Source organism: Hypomesus nipponensis, chromosome 11 (genome assembly GCF_054491055.1).
Source record: "Hypomesus nipponensis isolate SF chromosome 11, ASM5449105v1, whole genome shotgun sequence".
Lineage (NCBI taxonomy): Eukaryota > Metazoa > Chordata > Actinopteri > Osmeriformes > Osmeridae > Hypomesus > Hypomesus nipponensis.
Genome location: NC_140371.1, coordinates 14,560,667 through 14,583,014, shown reverse-complemented (window position 1 = coordinate 14,583,014; position 22,348 = coordinate 14,560,667). Strand labels below are relative to the sequence as shown.

General features: G+C 45.3%; 1 protein-coding gene across 1 annotated transcript in view; it reads right to left on the bottom strand.

Moving 5' to 3' along the window:
- Window positions 1-22,348, bottom strand: part of LOC146268280 (protocadherin-15-like) — a 106,196-nt gene that overhangs the window by 66,942 nt on the left and 16,906 nt on the right. The window contains exons 3-10 of the mRNA XM_084709441.1: window positions 19,055-19,120; window positions 10,607-10,767; window positions 9,565-9,720; window positions 7,356-7,475; window positions 6,985-7,095; window positions 5,312-5,482; window positions 2,825-2,933; window positions 2,589-2,701 (exon numbers count right to left, since the gene is read on the bottom strand). Of these exons, the coding sequence (XP_084565567.1) occupies window positions 2,589-2,701; window positions 2,825-2,933; window positions 5,312-5,482; window positions 6,985-7,095; window positions 7,356-7,475; window positions 9,565-9,720; window positions 10,607-10,767; window positions 19,055-19,120 (1,007 nt within the window). The remainder of the gene's footprint in view (window positions 1-2,588; window positions 2,702-2,824; window positions 2,934-5,311; window positions 5,483-6,984; window positions 7,096-7,355; window positions 7,476-9,564; window positions 9,721-10,606; window positions 10,768-19,054; window positions 19,121-22,348) is intronic.

The following is a 22,348-nucleotide window of genomic DNA, read 5'->3' as shown; positions in this document are numbered from 1 at the left end:
TCGTTTCATCCCGTCTGGTCTAGTCCATATTTATTCCAGACAGATAAAACTCTCCTTTTTAAGAACTATTCAGGAAATCATAACTACTGTCGTTGTCGTTATCCCCCCCCCCCCCCCCCCACCCACAGCATGTCACCGGCACCCTGGGATATCTGTACTGAGCTTTTTGTCAAGGGCCCGCCGTCAGCGCTGTGTGTGAGGGTCAGTGCTGGGCCAGATACCCAGACGGCGCACGGAAGGCTGTGTGTTACTTCCGTCGTTTAAAAATCTTTCCGGCGCAGTTGGCAGGGTGAAATGACGGCTCTGGTGTCGGGACACGTTAACACGCATCGGTATGCATGCTCTCTCAGGCATCCGCGCTCGCTCAGCGGGAGCGAGCCGTCACGTCACGGCCCGAGTCTGGAGGAACTCCCTCCTCTCCACACCGAGAGCACTGAGCTGCGTCTTCACCCAGGCGCTCTTTCCACTGCCTGCCCATGCTCGCCGACAACATGCACTTCATCACTCTCACCAAAAGGAGCTCAACCGACCCCAACACGAATCAATCAGTTCCTGTGCCATTCCCGAGAACGCGTTTGGATCATAAAGTTCAGTGAAATGAGCGGGCTGGAACTAATGCGTTCTGTGAACATCCGTTGAGTTCACTGTTTGTTTTTTGTTGTGCTTTGTCGGTACAGCAGGACTGTTACTGTCATTGACCTTCATCACGCTGAGGGACCTAACTTGAAACACACTGCTCGGACACCAGCAGGGCACCAGACTCTGCTCCCAGGCCCACCCTATCCCCCTTCCCTCCCATCCCTTGTGGGGCACTGGTGCTCAAGGGGGGAATAATCATTGAAGGTCTTACTCACTTCATCACATTCCCCGACATGTTTGAGGGAAGGCATGCAGTATACATGCTCCACATAAATAATGTAAGACTAATTGAAACATCAGATGCTCTGAGGGCGGAAGATAACCTTCCAACTCCCCCAACACCACTGAAGCTTCCATTACCGTTTCTTTCTTATATCTCCTCCCAGAGAGACACGCAGAAAAATGAAAAGCCACCAGAGAAACTGGTAAGGGATGCAGAGAGAGAGAGAGAGAGAGAGAGAGAGAGAGAGAGAGAGAGAGAGAGAGAGAGAGAGAGAGAGAGAGAGAGAGAGAGAGAGAGAGAGAGAGAGGGAGGGAGGGAGGGAGGGAGGGAGGGAGGGAGGGAGGGAGGGAGGGAGGGAGGGAGGGAGGGAGGGAGGGAGGGAGGGAGGGAGGGAGGGAGGGAGGGAGGGAGGGAGGGAGGGAGGGAGGGAGGGAGGGAGGGAGGGAGGGGACATTGAGTGGGTTCCCTGGTGGGTTAGCTCTTTAGTGATGTCCCTATTTCAGGGCGGCAGTGGTAAATGACTTGTGTTCCACACTTACAACTGGGCAGGCTCCAGGAGATTCTCTGCCACCAAAAGTCACTGTTTATCCCTCAGTCTTCATTTCTTCAACCTTGATCTCTCTTTCTCTCTGTCTCTTTTTCTCTCTCTCTTTTTTCATCTCTCTCGTCCTTTTTCTCTCCAACTTCTCAACACAAGCTTTCTCCATCTGTCAGTCCTCACTTTCCTTTGTGCTCCTCATTTCATCCCTGCCACCCATGGAGGTAATACTCCTATCAGAGTCAATGATAACATCCCAAAACCCACAGCACATGTGATGGGGGGGGGGAGGACCTTCCAGAAAAGGATTGAAAGTCAACACAACTGGGCTAAACATCAGATGATCTTTTGTTCTGGATCTTACTAACTGAGATCTCATTGTACTGAACTGGCAGTGGGCAGGGCATGTTATGCACAGAGCCGACCCTATCTGCAGTCAAACCCCGAGCTTCTGTCTGATGATCCGACTCTAATTCCCCCTCTCCCTGTCTCTACTGATACCTTCAGCACCTGCGGATTTCCACTCGTCCTGTGACTCAGCTAGATAAGGCTGCAATCTCACTCCCTGCACCCCTCTCTGCCTCGCTCTACTCCACCCCTCTCCCTCTCTCAATCTTCACCTCTTCCCACTCCATCGCCACATCCGCGCTCCCTCTTTCTCTCTGTGTCTCTCTCTCTCTCTTTTTATCTCGACCCATCTCTCTCACACAAACACACACTCACAGCTCCATACACAATTCTCCTGGCGACAACGCGGAAATGCTCTTCACACATCATCACTCTCGCCCCACCACCCTCCCACACCTCCCATCATCCACAGCATGCTTCGCCACAGAGCTAAGCAGCCTTCTCTGGCAGGTACAGACCCACAGCAGAGGTTCTGCTGGATGGACGCTGGGCAGCATCACCCAGGTAATCCCCCAGCTCTAATTAGGACCCCTGAGAGAACGAGCTCCAGCCTCTCCCCTCACTGCCGAGGTGCCAAGTCATTACTTTTGCCTCACTCTGAGGGCTTCTGATCGGGCACCTTTAATGACTGTGTTTACTGGGGTTTTCAAGGTAAAGACGTGGGTTTGGTTTACGTTGATTGGTGAGGGTACAAGAGGGGTTTAGTGTAACTTGATGGTGAGGGTATAGGAGGGGGTTAGTGTACCTTAATGGTGAGGGTACAGGAGGGGATTAGTGTACCTTAATGGTGAGGGTAAAGCTTTGGTACAGGTCTCTGCTAACTGGCTTCAGAACACGCAACTCAGCTGTCGTCCTGTTCAGGGAGAAATAGTCTTGATATGCTGATGGATAACCTGCAACAAACAGTATAACACACACACACACAAACACATGTCAATGACTGTAGACTACACACTTGTACACAACTCTACAAGTTGAATTGTGTGGAGAGCAGAACCTCAGTGTGTTGAACCTACCAACCAGGATGAAGTAGAGGATGCGCGGCCTGTTTGAGGGCGGCTGGATGTTCCTGTCCATATCCTCTGCTCTGATCGCCGGGGTGACGTTCAGCGGGTTCAGTTTGCTCTGGAAAAACAAAGAGGAGTCCTTAAACAAACAAGGGACAAACTGTCCCCCAAACTGTTGCACCTTATTCTGTATTCCTCCCTCGCGCCTACTAAGGTCCATGTGTATGGATCTGTAGTAATACTACACAAGCCCCGTTCTGACACTGTACATTGTTATAAATGGTACATCAGCAGTATTTCCGCCAATAGGCTTGTCAGTCTCTGTCTGGTAGACACTGAACACAGAATGACAATTACCAGAGTAATCATCTAATAGCTTTAGCTGTGTAATTAGCTCAAGCCATCTTAAATATACTTCCGAAAATGCCTAATGGTACCATACATTACAGCTAATCTGTTGTGCTAGAGGCCACAGAACATCGCTTACTCGTGTACAGTAGACTTGCTTCTAATAATCAACCCTAATTAGCTCACACTGCACTTCCCTAGCATTGCAACATACAGCTAATACAGTGGAGCTGGTGAGCATGTCATCTGGGCATCTTTGCTTCCCCAGTATAGGCTAACTCAGCATGGCTAATGTGGTAAGTGGAGAGTGCTCAAGGATGTGTGCTGCACTTCCTTAGCATAGGGAAGCGCATTGCTAACTGCTCTCTGGCAGAATCCGTTTCCTTAGGGGTATATTTATATCCCTGGGCTCTGGCATAATCCTTCTCTCCCCCACCCCCCTTACCCATCCGCCACGCTTTTACAATGTCTAGAGGTGTGCTAAATCAAATCCCTCTAGCTCTGCACAATGATGATTAGCTATAATACCCTCCTCCAGCAGCTATAATTAAGAGGACTCCAGAGTGCACATAATATCCCCCCCCAAGGCACAAATAAATACAGATCAACTTCATAATGCACTTCTCTAACCAATTGTAATTAATTCATATACATTCTTCAATGATGACACATTTGTCCCCGGATGTATAGTAACAGCAAAGGTGTGCTGAGCAGTGGCAGGTGGAATGAACATACTAAGAACATCAACGACCAACAGAAGCAACGAGTGGAGAAGGACTGAGGCAGGTATGTTTTCAGTGTGTCCCAGAGTGATATGTTCCAGCTGAGCGGGTCATAAGTTACAAAGAACAATCATATATGAACAGTGTCAGTGGAAAATATTTTACAGAGCCAGAGAACTGCCACGTGAGTAATGAAAAATGACCTGCTATTGAGTTGACAAGAGTGTGACAGTCTGTACGCCCCCACAAGATGAAGACAAGAGTTAGAGAACAAGCTTTCAACAGAACATTCACCTCAAAACAACTGGACAGATTTTCCTCGACGGTATTTGAGGAAAGCTGTTGGTGGGGGAAGTAAGTGGCTCAGGAAGGAGGAATATGAGAAGAGGGCGCCGTGTTTGGTGTCTGGGTATCGGAAAAGCGGGCAGGCACAGTTCCTAGCCTCGCACACTTCACAGTCTGGGAGCCTTTCATCATACATTATACATCAGACACAGAGGAAATTCTCAGCAAACAAGTGTGACTGAGAATGCCGCTCTGTAGTTTAATTCTCTCTCTCCGTCATCCCCTATTTCGCTCTTTCTGCTTTCCTCTCTAGGTTCCGTCTTCCCTGTCCAGGTTCCTTTTCTTTCTATCTCACCCTAGTGGTCTCTTGTTGGTGTTCCGTCTGTCGTAGGTTCTATCTCCCTGGGTTCTAGTATCGATCACGGGAAAGAGCAGTAAAATAATAATAGTAAAAATATATCATTCAATCCTCACTTCTTTGCTGGCCCAAGACATGCACCCCACCCGCACACATTTTGCACGTGCACATACTGTTGATACATCTGCATGCGTACATACGGACACACAATGTAAGTCGGAAGCTCTGTTTGATGACTACCTTTCCAAGCTCCCAAGGCCCTCATCTGCTTTCTGTCATTTCTCCTACACCTATGACACCCCAGGACGATGCTTCACCATTCCACCCCATCCCAACCTGCAGGGCTCTTTCTCTTTGCCACAGCAGGCTCTCCTTCCCTCTCTGCCTCACTCTGAATTCAGACCATGTTTCTTCTGAAGCCGACTCAGACTAAAGCTCTAATTGCTGTTCCGATAGACCAGAAAAGACCTTCACATCAACATGCTGAGACAAAGCAGGCAGGGTTAGCGAGCCTCCAGGCACAGCTAGGTGAGCAGCAGGGAGCCAGCCAATGCTGAGGGCTCAAGGATGATTGAGCCCATGCTGGGGGTGGATACGAAACTATAGAAACACTACTGGCATTTATTACGGAAATATAAGGAGTGTAATTTTCTTCCAACATCCCATGTTTTTTTTTTACTTTTCTCAACCAGCTCCGCAAAAGGTCCGTGTTCTGCGTAGTCATGTAATTCAGGTGGGTCTGCGGGCCATGTGCGGGTGTGGTTGTGTCTCCGGGTTCCTCACCGGGTCGGTGAACTCAGGGATGGCCGCGCGGTAGGTGAGGGGGTTGCAGTCACGGGTGTTGTTGACCAGGATGCAGGGCAGGAACATGGGCCCCAGGTCGTCCCCATCCAGGATATCCACCGTCAGTGTGGTGGTGGCCGTCCTTCTGTTGGCGAAATACGTAGCGCGGTCCTGCGGAATGTTAACAGCGTCATCATCTTCCCTTTTGATCAAATCAAATCATACAAGGTCAAACCACGAAAGCACCCACACGCGCTCAGAGAAAAACACATACTGTCATTCTGGAGTATTTAATCTCTGTACTGTAGCACGACCATCCATCCTCCCAATACGGTTGTTGTGAGTGGTCGCTGAGCTGAGCACCACTTTACAGTGTTAGTATAATTGAACCCTGACTCGGGTCGCGGTTGCCAGTTCTAGTACCAACCACACACTCCACTCCCCCTTCTCACCTCCCTGTCTACAGCCAGGGAGAGGCGAGAGCTCCCAATGGCTGACCCCACAGGACTAGATGTCGAACCTTTCCCCTAAGCTCCTCTGAGAGAGTGAGATAATGAATAACCGGCCACTGCATATGTATTCCTATCTGTCCATGTCAACCTTGTTAGGCCTCTATCACCTTATTTCTTTGTATATCTCTCTCAATCACTCACTCACAAGACACTTCTATTTCTACAAATCCATTTCTTGATTTATCAAAGTTTATTACAAATGAATAATTCTCTCTTGTAGCATTCCAGTGTTTGATTCGTAATCCACATTGGGATTTTGTGCCTAATGACCATGAGTAATACACAAGACCATTCAAAAGCACTCACAAAAATGCTTTCATTGAAATTCCAGCTTTTAAACAGGCTTCATTAGTGCTCCTTGATTTTCAATATGTCTCCCTCCAATTGCCTGGTGGGAGACTGGGGGTGATTGCCCTTCCCCTTGTAAAAACTCTAATTAAATCAAAGCTGATATGTAAAGCTGTTAGCCTATGAACAGTAATCTAACAAAACCCCATAGACAGCCTGGAGTCATTATGCAAAACCTGTGGAGGGGGCAACTTCTCTGCCTCTTTCTCTGCTTTAAGTCTACTCTAGGCTACGCTGATGTTTGTTGTTTATCCAAAATTGGCTCTTCACAATTGACTTCAAAAATGTTGTGTTGGAAAGCAGAAAAAAAACAACTGTTCATATGCCATAACAAATGCAAATCAATTATAATGCGTCTTCTGTGATGAGACAACTTCTCTGTCAAGCAGTGAACAAAAACAAGAAATACAATTTCCAATCCATGACTCTTGCTTGTATGAACCACAACAGCAGCATCAAAACAAACTAATTGTCTGCATATCAACAATACCGTTGTTGTTTGACAAAGACAAAAGAATGAGTCTCTTTTGACTATTGTCAGGCAAAAGCAGGAATATAACCCCCACCCTTTCCCTCAAGTATGCCTGTGAAACGTCGATGAATTTAGTTAAGGTGAAATTTTAAGTAGCTGAATGACCATATTCCATCTTACAAATTAACAATTCTACAAAGCACCAACTGAGCTCCATCAGCATTTGAACCAAACAAGCTTTACCAAGTCAGTTTACTGGCACATGGAGTTATATTTAAAGGCCAATTTAACATCATACAAAAACAGTGTAAAGGTCAAGCTTAACACCTTGACAGACTTACATTTGCTTGAATAATGACCAGGTAGCGTGTTCTCTCTTCATAGTTCAGTCTCTCAGCCAGAGCAATGAAGCCTGAAAGAGTGTTTGCTACATACACTGTTTTGTTAGCTACCTGAAGACAGAAAGAGAGAGAGAGAGAGAGAGAGAGAGAGAGAGAGAGAGAGAGAGAGAGAGAGAGAGAGAGAGAGAGAGAGACAGAGAGAGACAGAGAGACAGAGAGAGAGAGAAACAGAGAGACAGAGAGAGAGAGAGAGAGAGACAGACAGACAGACAATTGGGAGAAACAGAAGAAGGGATGAACGACTGTAATGGGGTGGTTCTCATATGGTGCTATCTTTATTGAGAGAGAAAGTCAGCAGTAGATCTCTGTACCGGGTCATTGGGGTTGTACTGGATGCCATATTCTATCTGTCCATTGGGCCCATCATCGATGTCAGTGGCACCGTTGTTTCCTGAGAAGCCTGTGAAGATGATGGTCCCCACTGGAGTCAGCTAGGAGCCAAGACATCAGAGAAAGAGGGGAGTTGTCAACAGTCCTCATCCAGCACAGAGACCACTTAGGGAAACACTCAATTAGCACTCAGACCCTTTCTGTGTGAGACACGCTCTCCCCTTCACACCATCAAAACGGTTGGGCTCTAATTAGCGTGAACTGGGTGGGAAAGTAGCTCGCACGTTGCTCTGAGGGCTAGTAGCCTGGAAGCCATTGTGCAGCTACTTCCACAGTCACTTCCCTGGTTCCGGCCTCAACCTCCATACCATCACTATGGTGTAAATAAAACAGACATCTCAAATGTGTGTGTTGTTCAGGAGATTGTGAAGGGATAATACATTTTAGATGCAAGGCAGTATTTATATCATAGCACATATATTTATTAGACATCTTATTTATTTACTGTGGATTTAATAAATGTTATATTGTTTGCTGCTCTAAAGGGAATGGATGATTCAACCCACTGGCTTGAATAATATTACTTGAATAGCAATGAATAATCTTAGTTCTTCTTACTTCTAAGACTGAGTTTGAGGTGGTCTAAGTTTGACCTGCAACATTAGCACAGTTTTACCATTTCTGAAATGCTCTTCTTCCGTTTACCAGAGCACATCTCAATGGATGCATAGCAAGGGAAGTCCTTACAGTCAAGTTAATTAAGGGTGTAACACAAATCTTTACTGCCATTCTTTACGGTATGAACAACACACATATGTAGAGCATGGATCTATTTACAATTCATATTTGAAAATGTTCTCCGTAGTTATGTTTTCTAGAATAGCCATGCTCTGCAAATGGCTTCAACTCAAGAATATGAAAAGCAGTGGCTGATGCTAATGCACATCAACAATGCTAATATGTTAATGTGACGTGCTTGTAATGTGCTTGTGTTTGTAAACACGCCAACAACATCCAAAAATATATACCTAGCAAAATGTGTTGGTGTCAAAAGGACAATGATGCAGCTGAGATATTGTAGAAATAAATGCTGAGTGAACAACTGATGTTACAGAATGGAATGTCGTAATGAATGTCGATTTGCTCCGTAACAGGTTTATGAATTCTACACACATCCATGGCACACACATCATTTGCTATTCCAGAAACAACCGGCAAGGGACAAGGGAGTCTACTGGCTCACAGTCATCACCTTCCTTTTTAATAATACACAAACACTGTGACATGTGGAACACACACACACACACACATAAATAAATTGAGTGTTTGAACAAATGCACACTCCCCGAGCTGATAATAGTTGTCAAAGGCATCATGGGTAAGCTCTTGGGGGCACTCGCAGAGCATGGTGACATCTATATCACGCAAAGACACAAACCCCATGATTCACTGCTGACACGCAAGCTTGCGTGCATCCACGCATTCCCCAGCAAATTCTGTGTGCTGAAGGTAGAGTAGTTATCTTGAAGAGCGGAAGGTCTGCTTTTGTTGTCTTGTTTTGGGGCAGCTGCAGCCTAACGTGCGTAAAATAGCTATCACAGTGTTTCCCATCGTCCATGAGCAGAATGTGTACAGGGAAAATAAGATGAGGAAAAAATATACTCAGATGGAAATGAAGGAATCCACCTGAGGCTCAGTCTTATCTCTTCTGCTTCAGTACGTGGGTAGTTTTCCGTTGTGATCTGATTAATAGTAACGTGAGTATGCTACTGTTTAGACCTTCTATAAATCATTTTCTATGTGTGAGTGTTAAAAGGTAAATTCACACAATACACTGTGAAATCCATGTACTTAAAATTGCACATTGTATTCCAAGTTTACACTGACAAACAAAAACATAATGAATAAGGATGATTAGATGTATGAACTAGATGTAACAGCTGTTCTGTATAACAAAAAAATCAGTTGGTTAGGCATTTACTGTAGCATGTCGTCTAGCATTTAATCAGCGAATGAGGATGTCTCCATCTGGGGTCACAAAAACTGTCAAACCTAATTGGATGATGCTGGATGATGCTGGGAGGGGGGTCACAGCCCAACCAATGGTTACTCAGCTATGGACAGGCATTGAGAGCATTAAGAATCATTTGTTTCTCTCTATCTCTCGACCCTTGGTGCTCTCTCTCTCACCTCGTTGATGGCTACATAGTAGCGCGGCTGCTGGAAGCGAGGCGTGTTGTCGTTCCGATCCCTCACCACGATGCGGACCTCGTGCAAAATCACAGTGCCAACAAGTTCATTGGTACACTGTATCTGAACCACGATGGTAGTGATGTAGTTGGGGGGCTGAAAGAGAGAGAAAGAGAGACAGAAGGAGAGAGATGGTCAATTAAACAATAGTTTGAAAATATATCACATGAATCTATTAATGAAACTATTATGGTCAAAGCTCTTACAGGTTGATTTTATCTTAATTCTTGTGCCCCACAAAACAGCAAACAGGTGCATGCCAGTCATCTGGACACAGAATCCTCCTCACCTTTCCATTGCTACCCACCAATATTCTGGCAATCTAGACATGCCATCTGTACACACCCAGACAGGTCGCTGAGAAGCGACAGATAGGATCCTAGCCAGGGCAATGCTTTCAAACTAATCCAACCAGGACAGACACATTTCAGGAAAAAAGGAAAAAAAGAAAAACAGCACCACACCTCGATGATTGAGAAAATAAATCTTGCCATTCAGAGCAAAGAGCTGGAGTGAGAATGCCCGGCCAATAAAGTCTCTTTGAAATCTCCCAGACACATCTGCTAAGAAAAGTCTTGGCAAACAAAGCGCTATAAGGTAATTGCAGAGAAGTCGATCCAGGAGTAGGAGAATGAATATATGTCAGGAGCCTTAGCATTTTCTGGAAATGATACCAGTACCAGTGTTTACAGTGGCCAATGATTTTAGCTGTCAAAAGTCCATTTGATTCCTACATGCAGTAAAAATGTTACCACTCATATTTGAGAAGGATTGTGAATTTGACATTTCTAGCAGGATTACTGGGAATACTCAATAATTTGTCAAAGTATCATGACTCAGTTACACCAGATACATTATGAATCACTCAACACAATACAAAGACCCACGCATATACCCCAGTACATAATCTATATAAATACAACATAGTTAAATCTGAAAATATCTGCCCGTAAAATGTGTGTCCTCCAAGTGTCATACTCACATCCCTGTCCAGAACTCGTCCGGTACTGTTCAAAAATAGTCTCTGCCTCGCTGAGTCCAGAATGACCCAGTGGTCAAAGTTCCCCAGTAGCAACAGGGAGATGGTTCTGTCTGGATCTTCGGCTCTTCCATTGATCTGCATATTCTCGACCAGAACCGTGCCTGTAGAGAGGAACCAGCAGAACAAAGTACATCTGTCTATGATCCAGAATACCACTCACCATCAGGCCAGGTCTCTGCTGGTTCAGCATGTTCTACCAACGTAGACGGCAGCATACCCAACGCTATCTGAACGCAAACCCTGGCCTTCCTAATGATGGTCCTCACGGGCCACTTTATCTGCACCATTTCCTTCCTGGCTATTAATCAGTAGAAGATTAAAAGCTGAGGTCTGTGGTGGTCTCCTATGAGCAGACTATTTATGACTCTGGCCTCGCGCTTGGCAGTAGACAGTCAATGCTGTCCTGGATAACTGGTATTCTGGTCACACATGACACCTTGATTTGGAGCCATCTGTAGCAGAAGTGGTGAGGAACTATGGTCTTGGTCTACTGGTTAACACTTGGGCTTGGAGTATGGGGTCAACCCCTTTGGTGCATACATCTTTAGGCAAACCACAAGACTACATATATCTTTGAATAAAGCTGGTACCACCCTTGAGGGAGAATAGACGCTTATTTGTTCTATGTGGTCACATGAGAACACGTTTAGAGACTCCAGAGACATTGTGCAGGGATTAAAATATGTTCTAAAACAGTTCACAACCCGCAGCGCTAATCTCCCACATATACCATAAGTAAGTAGAGGATTGAGCTCTAAAAGCTAAGAGGAAGGTGGCGTCTTAATGATTACTTTAATTCTACCCTATAACACCCAGTATTTTATGCTTTAATAAAAAGGCTTCACCCTTACTGCAGAATCATACAGACTCTTAAGTAGTAGCGTCTATGGAAGAGCGATGATAAGTGGAGCTGCTTCCAATGTTTCATGTTTTGTTTTGTTCCAATGTTTATTTTATTTTTTGGGCCACTTGTTTCTGGTAACATGTTTTTTATGCATTTGTGTTGCAACCAGAAGGACATAATCATCTCAGCCTGACATCAACATGAGGCCATTAGAATAATGGATCTCTCAGAATCTCGTTGAAAGTTGAAGATGGTTGCTGTTGCACGTCCGTTAATCGAAAACATTGTCTCGTCAAAGATAGTTCTGCTTCAAAGGCTTCATCAGGGAGCTACATCTTCTCAGAACACATACTAGAGGTCATAAATTACATGGCTCATCATGGCTGATAAGATTAGATGTGGGGGAGGAGAGGCCGTCTGCGTTCTATAGGTAATTATTACACCACGCTTCTCCTCTGCGACAACCCTTTCATTCTGCTCACCTCTCAATGAGATGCACGCCAGCACAGTCTCAAGAGATGTGACTGTGAAGTGTCAAAACTTCTATTCATCCACCAATCCAGCATACCAAGTTGGCAGGTCTTCCTTACTAGGCTTCCCTGCCAATTGTATACTGAATCTCTTCTCTACTTCTCCTCTCCTGGAAATACTTCTGTTCTAGGAGTTGGTGTTGGAGCTAAAGTCAACGCGGGGCCATGATCCACAGGCCAGCTTAACACTTGCCGAGTATCCTTCTCACACAGTTCAAAGGGGCCTCTGGGTGTGGAGGGAGGACCTTCTCTCAGACACCACTTGCATCCCCGATGCCTCACCACATCAAACAGATCCCTCTCATAGTGGCACAGAGACAGACTGTAGATGGACCTGTAGATGGATCTTTGACTACAATTTAAGTACACTTGTCTTATGAAGAGAGCCCCAGTGGACTGTTCATTAAAGAGAGACAGAAGAGTGAGTGGTATCAGGTCATTTGGGGCAAATGCCTTTCATGTCTTCTGAGCTTTGATGACTGAAGTCCATGCCTAGACCAAAACATATTCATTAAGATGTGCCCAATACAAATAATCACAATTATTATGACAACCAAGTACAACAGCTATTTCTAGCTAATAGAACATATTGTAATGTAGTCTGTAGTAAAAGAGCAAGCACAATCATTTGTTTTAGCTATGAACGGCCGTCATTCCCTCGGAATCAAGCTCAATCACAAGCCTGATGATGCCACAGACACTGCCTTGCATGTGGATTCATCAAGGGACCGATATATGGTGTCAATGTGTGTGTGTTTGGCCCGCAGTGCTAAATACGTCTAGTTTCTCACCCAAGCCCATTTTGGACACCTATCAACTAGGCGTAAGTAGTGTGAGATTGAGCAAGCCTGCGCATGGAAAACACACACTGACACTGTAGTGTCAATATGATCCTACACCAGGCATGAAATGTGATTTTGTTAATGATGTACAATACAACACAGGACAGCATGTAGTGTGTGACATCAGCAAACATAAGAGTCTATCTCCAATATAAACAAAAGGACACACCATCACACACACATTCACACACACACACACACACACACACAAACCAGCTGTCAGGGGACTCACCACAGTGCATCCTCTGCCAGCTAGACAAATGTGGTAAGTTACAGCCGCCTTCGACTGAGCGAGAATGTTAACACCAATGCCATCTTAGTGCTCCAAGTGCTTAATAACCTCTAATTACATCTGGTGTAATTTGATCCGCACAAACATCTGTCTGTTTATGCCTTACTGCCAGAGTAAACTGGAGCCACACTGCCTGATGGAAGAGAGGAACAGCTGTTCCATACAGTAGTTTGTATTTGGAGAAAGAGATGGAGAAATTGGCCTAGTGTCCCCCCACAGGAGAAAGCAGGCATAGTGCAAAACGCACAAAGTTACAGTCAGCCCTCCTGTTCACGAAAATAATAAAATTGTCCCAAGGCATTGTCTTGGATTATTTCTCCTTTCTTTCATCTGGGTCACAAGAACATCATTGGGATAGGCCTTCAATCTCCAGCTTGCTTCGATTCCGTGAGCCAGACAGACTTAAGACAAGCAGACCAAATACTGCGCCAGACAAACGTAATCTGAAAGAGAATGGCTTTATGAACATAATTTCTCTCTCTCCCTCTCTCCCTCTCTCTCTCCCTCTCTCTCTCTCTCTCTCTCTCTCTCTCTCTCTCTCTCTCTCTCTCTCTCTCTCTCTCTCTCTCTCTCTCTCCCTCTCTCCTTCCTCAGTCTCTCGCTCCATCTCTTCACATATCTTTCTCTTTCTCAGAGGGTGGCCGGGTGGATTCCATCAACACTTTCCAGACCTAAGCCACTGCAGCAAAGATCAAGGCATCTGAAGCCGGCCTCCGGTAGCACACCCTGAGCCTCAGCTTGGCAATGATGAGTGTCTTAACAATGCCCCAGCAGCATGCGCTACCTTGCTACTGCACTCTCCCTGCTTGTTACCACTGTCTACAGCAAGGGCACATGAGCTCTGCCTCGCATGCCTTCCACATGAGCAGACTGGCTTCCTGAGGTGCCTCTGTACCCAGCCAGAGGGCAACACCGTGACTGTACGGTCACAGTTCTGGGTCTTAGAGCCCAAATGAGAGAATTCAGCGAACATGGGTAGTTTGACAATAGAGGTAAAAGCATCCTCTCAACTTGTGATGATACACAAGAGGGAGTAGATGGAGATTGAATCTGTGCACACTGTTTATGTATTTGTGTAGGTGTGCAGAAGGTTATTTTTAATATGACTGCTCACATCACTCTCTTTGCACTATGATATAATCTTCGTTCATGATATAATTGAGAGAGAGGACTGCAGTGAAGTCGGACCATTAGGCTTTATACATTGTTCTGAAAAACAAAATGTCCAGGTCAATGAGTACCAAGAGGAAAATGAAATTGACCAATCCCTTTAATGTAGAGTATGAGCATTACAGCCATGGGTAATCTCTGCAATGTGTTGGAAATTAATTGGTGGTGAAGAAGCCATTTCATTATCAACTGAGAATGCAAATCATGATCTAATGGACCAACACAACCGAAACCTAATCTGTTCAATGCGGCCCACCCCGTCCACACCATGTGAACTTGTAGAGCACATAAAACAATTATACACAGACAGAGCAGTAGAAACTTACCAGAAAACTACCAAACAGTGAGATGTTATTCTAAAGGAACCCCCAAGGTTTACTATGTGAGTAGTTTATACAAAATGACAAATAGTCTCGAAAGTTGGACAACCGTAAACAAACGTGACAATCTCCCTCCCTCACGGGCAGACAGCTGAATAATGCAGTGTGGGTTTAGAATGCCAGCATCCACTCGGAACGATATGTTGAGAGTGCCCTTTTTTCAATTGTTAAAATAGTGGGAATAGAAACAGTAAGTAAGCACTCGAAGCTTAGAGTGTGAATTTCTCAATTTCCTTTACAGTATAGTGTGGTGATAGAGGGTTTTCATCTGATGTAAGGTGGATGAAAATCAAGCTACAGTGCAGTGCTGAACTTCAAAGGCCATGTCTCTCCAGCACCTTAATGAGGGTAAACACAGAGGCACAGTCATTTACCACAGCAACACAACTAATTAGACTGACCATTTATCTCAACACAATACTTTAATTGCAGTCTTTATTTACACATCAAAAGCACACAATGTGTCCTTGTGTACAGAGAACAACAACAGTAAGACTAATAATTGTCTAATTAGTTGGAGACAAAGTGAAATGTGTAAACTGCCGGGTTCTGGTTTTGTTGGTGGTTTGTATTCCAGTGACAAAGGATCTAGTGATAGCTCAGAATACATTGGCTGACTGATCATTTAAAAAAAACAAATGTGAAATTGTGCCTTGAAATACAAATTAATCAGTGTCTCTTTATACACCACAGCTACAGAGATACAAGCATACTCCCAAAAAGCACTTCAAAAACGACCAACAGGTGCATTGTGGCTGAATAACTCAGACTGTCCAATACTGCTCTCAACCTCACTCCTCTCATCCCCTTCCTCACTCTCTATTTATCTTTATCTCTAATCCAGAGGAGTGGCAGGTGTTGGATACTAATCCTGCCACACTCTCTAATTACATATTGCTAGCCTTGCAATCATTTCAGCTAAGCAGATACACCTGCCCCACCCCCCCACCCTCACCGCCCCCTCTAGGCAGAACAGAGAAAACACAGGAAACAAGAGGACAGGAGAAAAAGACAAGAAAAGAGAAAAGGGAGAGGTGCGGTATGGAGGAGGAGGGGAAGGAGTGTCCTGGAGAGACCTTGACAGTAGATGAATGGCATTTAACATCAACACCTTCTATTCTGGCTGTTTGATTCCACTTCAGCTTTGTCCGTTTCCTGAGGTGTGCCTGTCTTTGGCACGGCTTTCTAAAGCCTGACATGAGTGCCTACAAAGAGAGACTGCAATACCCACAGATAACAGCTTACAGAACAGACTTAGCTCTGCTAAGCTAGCATTCATCCCAGTAAGGCCATGTGGCTGATTCCTAGACCCTGGTGTAGTGCGTTGAACCCTTGTAGTGAATTGATTGTAGCTAGTTCGAATGAAGGTTGACCATAAAACCCTGTTGTTGACCAGGCAGTGAGGTACTCGTTTAACCTGGCACTGAGATGGAGATTGAAACAACTTCTGTCAGTTTTTAAACGGCACCTTTTGAATAAAAAACCCTCAGCTACGAGGCTTCCTCATTTTTATTTTCAATTTCCAGGAAGGTGTCGCTCAATATGCATGAGGAAGAAGGATCTTCACAAGCCCCGGGCCTCGCATGATACAAATCAGGAATTTGCAAGTGACAAGATAAGAGGTAGGAAACTGCCTTCCACTTTATGGATGGGCTTATTTGCTTCTGCTGTTGTTGGAGTGGTTCAGTCAATAAGCTGTCTTACCTTTTCAGACCTACCTCCCTCTGCCCCCCACACCCTGTCTCTCTTTCTCTTTACAGCACCTCTCTTCATCTGTGTCTGTCTGGCTCTCCATGTACCTTCCATACAATCCTTTCTACCAATATGAAAATATGTTTTCAACATCATTAACTTCATTGATAAATGCAATGTTGACAGCAAGTAAATAGCTCTGCTGTGCAAAACAAAACATGCGCACAGTATGTCAGTTGGATCTTCATTGGCCCAATGATGTTCTGTGCTGGCTGGCTCTACGTTCTGGTATACGATCCGTCTGAGAGGCTACTGAGGTCCCAGAGGCTAACCACCCCCCCTCCTTCCCCCATCCTCCACGAGCCCCCCTCCTCCTCTGCCCTCCCCCCCTCTCCCCATCCTCCTCCAGAGCAGCTGCTACTCTCACCAAGCAGAACCCCCACGGACACACGGCCAGACAACTGAGATGGAGATGGGGGGGGGGAAAAAAGGTCAAAGAACTCCGATACCGCCTGGAGAAAAAAACGACATCCCTGGAGTCATCGAACCATCGACGGATTTGTTCAATCTGTTTTGACGGGTTTCATCCCCATGTCATATCCATCTCTCTATACACCTCAGTCATAAGATACTGTAAACATCCTGATGCCAATCTATTCAGCATCCACCTCTGATTTATTATTTATCTATCTTAGAAATGTGGACAGGCGGTTCAGTCAGCCTGTCCACATTGTCAACACCGTTTTTCCAGAGTTAAATACATGACAGTGACCTATTCAATAGGTCTGTCCCAGGTGTTCTGCTATCTTGCCTGGTTAAATGACTAAATAGTTATTGTTATCCTGGTTGTACCAGGATAGTACAGTACAGAGTACTGTTCCAAGGTGTAAAATGTTGATGGAAGTATTTGGAATTTACTGGAATTCATAAGAATTCATTAATCATGTTTTGATTATCTGCATACACTGTAATAAATCCATGTAATAGTATTTAACATAGCCTACAACAGCATATCAAGCTACAACATATTTCTGTATGACAACTAAAAAATACTGTAGTTAAGTAGCACAACCATTAGTTAGCTACTTAAGTATGTCATTGACTAAACAATGTAATAAAACATCTGGAATGATCTATTTCCAGATGAATTAAGTGAAGCAAAATGTTTGAATAGAGATATGTCCGGATGACCAGGTGAGCTGTAGTCACCATTAATAATTTAACAAAAGCCCTCCCTTTGTGAACTGTAGAACTTCTGGGGAACATTTGTCAATGATGCTGCTCACTCGCGTTTCATCTCCACCGGGCCTAAAGTATTTCCCCCTCAGAGGCAAGGAGGGCATGCAGTGACCCTCTCTCCGCGCCCAAGAACAAACACAGAAGGATTGGTGAACACCACGTTTGCTCCGTTCCTCCCAGCCTGAGGCAAACTAATGGAAAAGTGAACGCAGGAAGAGACGGAATCATATTATGTTTCATTTGTGTGGCGTCAGTGTGACAGGAAGAAGGAATGGAGCACATTTAGAAGGATAATTGCTTTGGTCAATAATGACTGGTTGCCGTTTCTACATTCCATTATAGGAGGATGGGTTAGGGCGTTTTCATCTCCCAGAGATAAGTATAGGGACACAGGGCCAGAAGAGACCCATATCCCAGGTAAATGAGTGTTCTCTAAGGAAGATTAGCACAAATCTCTCAGACAGGCAGCGTCCAAGTTTTCTGATGCAAACCTGGCTGCCTGTGTCTCATGGCATTTTTGCCAGCAATCGATCAAAGGGCCAAGTCACGGTCCTTGATGACGACACACGGCGCCTTGTGTACGAGCAAATTCACACGGGAGTGCACGATCACACGGGAGCACGCGTGGCCACGCACTCCGTTCAGTGTGCATCCGCCCAAAGAAGAGTATGGACGTGCGGTAGCACTCGATGTAAACAAGAGGTCTGTCTTTCGTGAGAGCCGCTCATTAGGCGTGCTGACCTGCAGTGCTGATATCTGCGGTGGAGCTCTGGAGAAGACACACGGCCGTTACACGGCTGCAGACGCCCCTCGTCTACCTCTTTTCTAGAGCACAGTCTCCTGACAAGCTAGCAGTCACGAGCATCTCTCTCCCAGATTCAAACACACACACACACAAACACAGAAACACAAACGTGCAAACACCCTTTCTCTCAGGTGTGTCGGTAGAACTGACAGTACGCTTCTTCTGTCCAAGCTCAGCCCAGACGACCACCAGAGGCCCAGCGCGCACCACAGACACAGCAATGATGTGGTCTGTGTAGCACAGACTTCTGGGTAACGAAGCTGCCACTTGAGCTTTCCCTCAGAAGGAAATCACATATTCATGCAGTGTGACTATTACAAACACCATCTGTACAGCTACGTACACAGTACCGCAGCAGCATCACACCCTGGGATGTCACACACGCTTGAGCACACACCCACACACACACACACACACATACACACCCACATACATATATACACCCACGCACACACACACACATATACACGCCCCCTTCAGAATTCAGCATGGATTTCAACAGGTGCGTCTTTCACGTCACGTCACCGCATCGCGTTGTGTTAGCTAGTGAACAGCAGTCTTTAAGGAGCGGGTGAGAGGAAGTCCAGTACGTACCGTTGGGGCTTTCCTCATCGATGGTCACTATGGTGGCAGGGGGGCCATTCCTGGACAGCTTGCACTCTGTGTGGTAGAGAGAGAAAGAGAGAAAGAGAGAAAGAGAGAGAGCACAAAAGCCTTCTTAGAACTAGTAAATGGCTTCCTGCTACAACGTGTTACAATTTTTAAATAGCTTGTGTATGAGTTAATAGCAGCTTCTATCAAATAATGTATAGAGATATACATGGATATAAGTACGTCAATGCAAGTTTAAGTTGACGAGATACATCTAATAGCTGGAAATCACATGATTCTTGGACTCTAAAGAGAAATTCTAAATTCATGACTTAAAATGGGAATATTTCTTCCAACCCCCTGTCCCTTCTCCAGGGCTTTATCCACTGTTTGTTTTATCAGATGTTGACATAAGCTGCCATGATGGGTGTTATGTTGTTACGTATTGGTGACATGGAGGCGCCAATGACTGTTGAAGGGTAGCAGGTGACTGGGAGACTGTGTGGCCATGTTGTGCCACCTGACAGCCATATGGGATGACATTAGCGAGGCAGACACCGAGACAAACACCACAGATGGAGGGCAGCTACCACAAGACACTGAGACGAAGGCAATGACAGCCTAGACCTCTGACTGGTAGAGGGTTGAAAGGTTCTGAGAGGCATTATGCTCCATCAGTGAGTGAGGATCAGGTGATTGTGTGTGTGTGTGTGTGTCAAAGAGATCCGAGCGGTCGAGACAGAGACACAGCCAGACAGAAGGAAGAAATCGCAATACAGAATTGAATAGACAAGATAAGAAAATATATAGAGAAAGAAAGAAAGAAAAGCAAAGAGAACAAAAGGAGGAGAGAGAGGAAAAAGGTACTGTTTATCCTCTTACCCTCGTACTTCCAGTCTGGAGGGGGTCAGAGTTAGTGGTGCCGGCGGAAAGCAGAACAGAAAGGATGGAAGAAAGTAATAGCGTGAAATTGTTGTTCTGGAGAGAGTTTTGATGTTAGAAAAGGGAGGAAATAATCTCTGAGGACTAAGGGCAAGGGGAGAGGAGGAAGATAGGGAGGAGAGAAAGGAGAGGGGTATTCCACAGGGGAGGCACAGAGAGTGCCCTGTGAACAGTTAGCAATTCAGCCGACATTACAGTGGAAACTCTCTTCTCTGCTGACAGCTGTGGAGTGAAATTATTTAGCAAGGATGAACACTATTTTACTGAATTAGAGTTCATAATACCACAGTGAGGACAGCTGAGTGTCTCCTATTCTCACATGTTCCTTTCAGTATGAACCCATGCCCCGAATGGAAAAGTATAGACTCCATCAGGAACCAGGAGAGCGTTTTTAAATGGGCAGAGCTGTGTGGAAGAGTGAATAAATTGAAAAAGAAACAGAACATGAACGGAAATTGAATTACAGCCACTGCTGTGACACACAAACAAACACACACACACACACACAGCGCACACACACACACAGTGTACGCACACGTAGACATTAAACAGTAAGTCATTTAGCCTCAAGTATCCTTATCAAGGCCACGTTTACAAACACGCGCAGCCTGTTGACCAGCTGAGGTGTCTTGTTACCCTGCATGTCCTCAGGCAGGGACAGAGGAGTCGGGCACTGACACCCTGTCACCAGGCACCAGTCACCAGGCACCACTCAGCCCCTCCCTCTCAGGTTCCCCACTGACCGTATGCTGCCTGGCTCCACTCAGGTAACCAAACACTTGTCTCTAGGTGTGAACGAGAGGCTACTGTTTCTTTCAAATATGCATGGTCCCCAGCCTCTCCAGTAATGCAGGTTTATGAAGTGCACATTAATCAGTAATACAACCTAAGGGTGTCATAATTAGGCTGTGATATTAATTAGAGCTTTGTCCACAGCACAGGTACGGATCATATAGAAAAAGTAGGAATGGAAAACCCAAGGCTAAAATATGGAAAGACTCTCTCATGTAGTTAACTCATCCCATTTATGTTTGTATCACGACACAGGGGGAAATATGTATACATTATATGTCTGGCTTCAATTATTTGTGTTATGACTTGTGTTATGTGGGGGAACTACATGTGCAATGACAACGTGTGTGTTTCAAGTAATTTTGAGCCTTTGCTTGCAGTGTAGGTGGTTTCCAGCTCATAGGAACTGAAACATACTCAATGTCACAGTGTTTTGCTGCAATTATAGAGGCATCTGTCTGCCTGCGATGCAGAGAAAGCAAGGTGTTCTTTGATACTGACAACAGGAGGATATCAAGTGGGTCAGACCCAACAACCTGTGGCATAAACACAGCAGAACATAAACTTGAGAATGCAGATCAGCTGTGAGGAGATCCACATAGTATCAGAGAGAGAGAGACTGTGTGCGCGTGTCTAGGCATGGGGTTTGTAATCCTAACCGCCGTTTTTGTGAAATCCCACAACGATCACAAGAAGTATTTTCCTGTGTGTGTGTGTGTGCAGAGTGTTTGTCTGTCTGTGTGTGTGTGTGCGTGTGCGTGTGTGTGTGTGTGTGTGTGTGTGTGTGTGTGTGTGTGGAAATGTCAAAGGGCTTCTTGGAGTAGAGAAGGCAGTCATGCGGGGAGGAAGAACAATGCATGGTGTTGCCCTGCTAATGGTCCCCTATTGAGAACACAGCTCACACTGTAGAGGAGGAACAGCAACAACAACAAAAACTCCACACACACACACACACGCCCACACGCACACAAATACAGACACCCGCACAAGCAGACAACCCCATCAGCTCAAAGCGAGCGGCGTACAGAGACACATGTTGACTACAAATCCCAAAAGAAGCACCTCGTCATGTTTCAGCAGCGTGTTGATGTTTATCTGTTTGTTTCTGACATTTCCCATAGAGGCACGGTCCCTCTGGGAAGGCCTCATGCAGTTATGAGAGAGAATTTTTGAGATGGTTCTCTACTGCTGCCCCCCATTGCTCCCCTTAAGCGCTGAGCTCATAGGAGTAAACACTGCTTAGTCATGCTAAAATGCCCAAACACCACACTCCCCAGGTTGGTAAGGCAGTATTAAACCTACTATTAATACAGACAAACACACACACACACACACCAAAGCAAAGCAGCTTACAGACTTATTCACTTATCGAGTAGACCAGGGTCAAACCTAAAAAGATAAAGGTTGGACTTAGGAGGCATGTAGCGGGTTAACTTGGTTTTAGAGGCAGAGTTGTAGGAGACCATAGAGATGACATTGCACTTTGTGGCAGTGTACATTGTAAGGACATATAAGACAACCAAGTGTGCTGTAATAGTGTAATTGTGCGCACACAGTACAAAA